The sequence below is a fragment of the Penaeus japonicus genome, unplaced genomic scaffold (assembly GCF_977035675.1).
Source record: "Penaeus japonicus unplaced genomic scaffold, GWHDUDI00000001_assembly GWHDUDI00000033, whole genome shotgun sequence".
Classification (NCBI taxonomy): Eukaryota; Metazoa; Arthropoda; class Malacostraca; order Decapoda; family Penaeidae; genus Penaeus; species Penaeus japonicus.
In genome coordinates this window covers 17,882,865-17,887,198 of record NW_028234435.1, presented here as the reverse complement: position 1 = coordinate 17,887,198, position 4,334 = coordinate 17,882,865, and the positions used below count along the sequence as shown (strand labels likewise).

The following is a 4,334-nucleotide window of genomic DNA, read 5'->3' as shown; positions in this document are numbered from 1 at the left end:
AGGATGGATCAAGCTTTTATGTCAAATGTACCGTGGCTACTTTTGCCACCCGTCGAAAGCTCAAAAACTCGATTGGCATTTACGTGTTGCCATTAAACGTGACCTTGATGTATAAATTCCTTTCGTAAGTGCAATCTGTGTTTGTGTATGTATGTGTTTGTATATGTGTGAGATAAATGAGGTACATGTCTTGGATAAGGTCTAAATAACCTGATAACAGATGAATATAAGCGTGGGCGCGGCTCTTGCTGGACAGTCAAGTATTATCCACGGCTTGCAGCGAACGCCTCGCGGAGACAGAGACGGAAGCGGAGGCACGCGAGGACACGAATCGCTCGCCCTCGAATCCCGAGCAATCACTCGCCCTCGACGCCACGCGCCGCGACGCGCCCTGGCCGCCAGCCCCCGCGGCACGCGCCCTTCGAACCGCAGGATGGCTCTGGCGGCCCTCGTCTCCCAGAAGCCACGGGAGGGCGGGGGGGACGACGAGTTCCTGCAGAGCGTGGCGGCCGCCCTCGTCACCGCCATCGGCCAACAGGCTGAGGAGGAGCTGAAGGCGGAGGAGGAGCTCGAAAGCGACGAGATGGAAGAAAAGGATGAGGAAGAGGAGCAAAGGCAGGCAGAAGGAGGACTCGAGTGCGGGGGTGACGTTCCCGGCCACGAGGGAACGACAGAAGGACGACCGCGAAATGACGACTCCAGCAAGGCCTTGGATGAGCAACCGCTGAGAAAAGATGCTGTTGACGCACTTCCTTGGGTGTTGGTGGAAGCAGAGGCGATGTTAGACAAGAAGGGTAAGTCTATTTCTCGCTTACACTTCGCTTCTCTCTCCACTTCGATTCTCTCTCTCACTTCACTTCTCTCTCTCTCTCTCTCTCTCTCTCTCTCTCTCTCTCTCTTTCTCTATCTCTCTCACTCTCTCACTTCGCTTCTCTCTCTCACTCACTGCCTTTCTCTCACTCTTTCTAGAAACCCCAACCTTTTTCTCCTCTTCTTTTCTCTTCTCTCTCCCTATTTTTGTGTCAATGACCTTTCACAAAAAAAAGAAAAAAGAAAAATGAAAGAAAGAAAGAAAAGAAAAGAAAAATAAAGAAAAAAAACTCAAGCAAGGATTGCCAAGTGAAAAGCAACCCTCCTACCTTCTCGCACTGCTAATCCCATCCCCAAATCCTTCACGGTAGGACACCCCAAGGAATCGGCGACCCTCAGCCAAGTCAGGATAGACCTGCTTCTCCCTCCGTTCAAGAGACACGAAGGAGGCCAGGCGCAGTCTCGTTTCTATGGGGAGGACGACAGCGCCATCGCCTCCGTCAGGCTGGTCAGGGAGGGGAGTAAGTTGCTTGGACTTACTTGCTTGCATGTTGATTGCTTGCTGGACTGGCTTGTTTTCTTTTCTTCTCAAGTTGCTCCTACGTTTTCTTTCGTCTTGTACACTGAATTGAGAATAATCGGAGATAAAAGACAAATTAGGAAACATACACAACGCGAACGATGATATAAAACAAGTATTCCCCCCTACTCCCTACCCCTGCCCTCCCTCCCCACACAGACAAATGCACCCTCTTCAAACTAGGCACGGACGAGGGGAAGGACACCGAACTAGGCTCTTTTCGCGCCGGCCACTTGACCAAGCTTCAGAGAGGCTTCGAAGTGAAACTCAAGCCCTCGAAGAAGAAGAAGAAGAAGAAGAAGAGAGATAAAAGGTTTTCCGTTGTGCTGACCGTCCCACCGGATGAGCAGCACAAGTACATTGCGATTTTCTCTAAGGTTAGTTACGTGTATTGGTCAGTGCGTTCATATTTTGAGGGGTTTATGTTAATATCTGGCAGTATCTATCTGTTTACATGCATATATGCATGTATATCTATATTTCTATGTACACACACACACACACACAAACACGCACTTATATACATACATATATATGTATATATATATATATATGTATATATATATATATGTATATATATATATATATATGTGTGTGTGTGTGTGTGTGTTTGTGTGTGTGTGTGTATGTATATATATGTATATATATGTATATATGTATATACATATATATATATATATATATATATATATATATATATATATATATATATATTTCTTAAACCATCTATGTATCTCAATTTATGGGAAATTAAACCAATACTTACCTTGATTAATGATGATTGGATTAATTACAATATACGTATCAATAAGCTAATGTTCTTGAAATTGTTGTTATTACCAATGCCAATAACGATGATTTATTATTTATTTGCAGATGCCAAAATCACTCAAAGACATCTTCTGAATTTTGTCCCCAAAAAGTTTTCTATGCATGTGCACATTTCAAAATGTTTTTTTTTTTTTTTTTTTTTTTTTTTTTTTTTAATAAGATGAATGTATGTGTATTCATCAGCAATGTAACTTCTGTGAGCTTGTTAGTATACTGTATTGTATACAGCGTAATGTATCTTATAGATCGGCGGTTGCCATTTATGAATTATGCTTTATCATACTCACTCTAATATAGACTTTATTCATATTACATTTGTATAACATTGTGTAATTACTTTCAAATATATATATATATATATATATATATATATATATATATATATATATATATATATTCATATAACAATTGAGTAGTTCACTCCTTTCCCCTTTAAGTTTAAGCGAAGCACTTGTCAATTACATAACAATGCAACAACCTCAACAATTACCTGCCAACTGAAAGAAAAGAGACAAGGACAAATCGATGGTCATCATGGTAGTGAGAGGAAAATTAAGTGAACATTACAATGGAAGAGAAAGGCAGGCATACTGGGCATACACATACTTGCGCAAATCTATATCCGCCAATCTATCTCTATCAGTTTTTTACACACACACACACACACACACACACACACACACACACACACACACACACACACATATATATATATATATATATATATATATATATATATATATATATATATATATATATATATATACACACAACACAAGAGATGTATTTGACGCCTTTCGACAGAGGTCTTCCTTGGAAATATATAATAATAGATGAAAATACAAAACAAATATATATCAAACAGGAGCGACGATGTGTTTCATGGTTTCTTTCGTCGCGATATATGCAGCCTCCAATACTTTTCGTCTTTGTTTTTGCAATCCTTATGAACGGCTTTCACTTGCTTACAATCTGGTAGATGTCCCGCCTCATCTACGTGTGGAAGTCCTGTAGTGACGGACGTCAGCTCGATGCTCGCTGGTGCTGAAACCGCGTCCTGTTTCACCGTAATACGCTTTTTAACACGTATTGCAGGGGTTGCTCGTGAGCGGTTTCTTGTGTCTTGCCAAATCTCCTATTTTTATGCCGGAAGTTTTTACTATATTCACCAAAGTACCTGATGATCGCCTCGGAGATTTTACACTGAGGAAGTATCAAAAACCTGTTATAATGTTGGCCGCTTTCTTTATGAGGTTGAGTAAGAAACCTCTTGGTTATTGATGCATTACAGATGTATCTACAATGATTTTGTTCATCCTCGAGAAATCCTGGGCCGAAAATTCTTAATGTCCTGAGAAAGAATCCTATAACTACTCCAGATATTGTTTTACTGCTGTGAGTGGAGTAGTAGTAGATATGATCATTGTTATTAGATGGCTTTCTAAATACAGACATGCAGGCCGTCGTCATCCCGATGGATTAGTGTCCAAGAAAGGTAGTTTCTGACTTTCTTCTTCTTCCACGGTAACCTGAATTTTATCGTGGACGACGTTAATTAAGAAGCGTCAGATGAAGCATCAGTTATGTGGATAACAAGCCACAGGGCAAGACCGCTCAGCTCCTGATTGATATATATATATTCGTTTTGTATTTCCACCTGTTATGTATTTCCAGGGAAGTCCTCTGTCGAAACGCGTCAAATACATCTCTTGTGTTATTTGGATATTGTCTTATTCATGTGTGTGTGTACATATATGTATGTATGTATATAAGCATGTAGAAAAATCCGATACAGGGAAGAGAAGTAGAATCGAGAGATCTGTAGCTCCAGTAAGGTCCAAAGCCAGTTGTATCAAGACTTTGAGACCAAGGGAAGGCAAGGAAAGATCCTCAAACTAGCCAAAATGAAAACGAAAGTACAACAGACATAACACAACAAAAAACCCAAAGGAGATGATATAAAAATTCTGCGGAAAGTGACTTATAAAATGAGAAGATGGAAGGAATATTCTTTAAAGATTACTAAATAAAGAAAAGGAGTGTCTCACAATCGGTGACGAGCGCCCAACCTTTGAGGAATCGCGGAGGTACCGAGAGGAAATGTCAAGGAAGC

General features: G+C 40.7%; 1 protein-coding gene across 1 annotated transcript in view; it reads left to right on the top strand.

Annotated features, from left to right (window-relative positions):
- LOC122245801 (uncharacterized) overlaps positions 1-2,502 on the top strand; it is a 3,804-nt gene extending 1,302 nt beyond the window's left edge. The window contains exons 1-4 of the mRNA XM_086530474.1: positions 1-794; positions 1,182-1,331; positions 1,550-1,767; positions 2,267-2,502. The exon at positions 1-794 is cut by the window's left edge and continues 1,302 nt beyond it. Of these exons, the coding sequence (XP_086386600.1) occupies positions 221-794; positions 1,182-1,331; positions 1,550-1,767; positions 2,267-2,296 (972 nt within the window). The 5' untranslated portion in view covers positions 1-220 and the 3' untranslated portion in view covers positions 2,297-2,502. The remainder of the gene's footprint in view (positions 795-1,181; positions 1,332-1,549; positions 1,768-2,266) is intronic.
- The last annotated feature ends 1,832 nt before the right edge of the window (positions 2,503-4,334 follow it).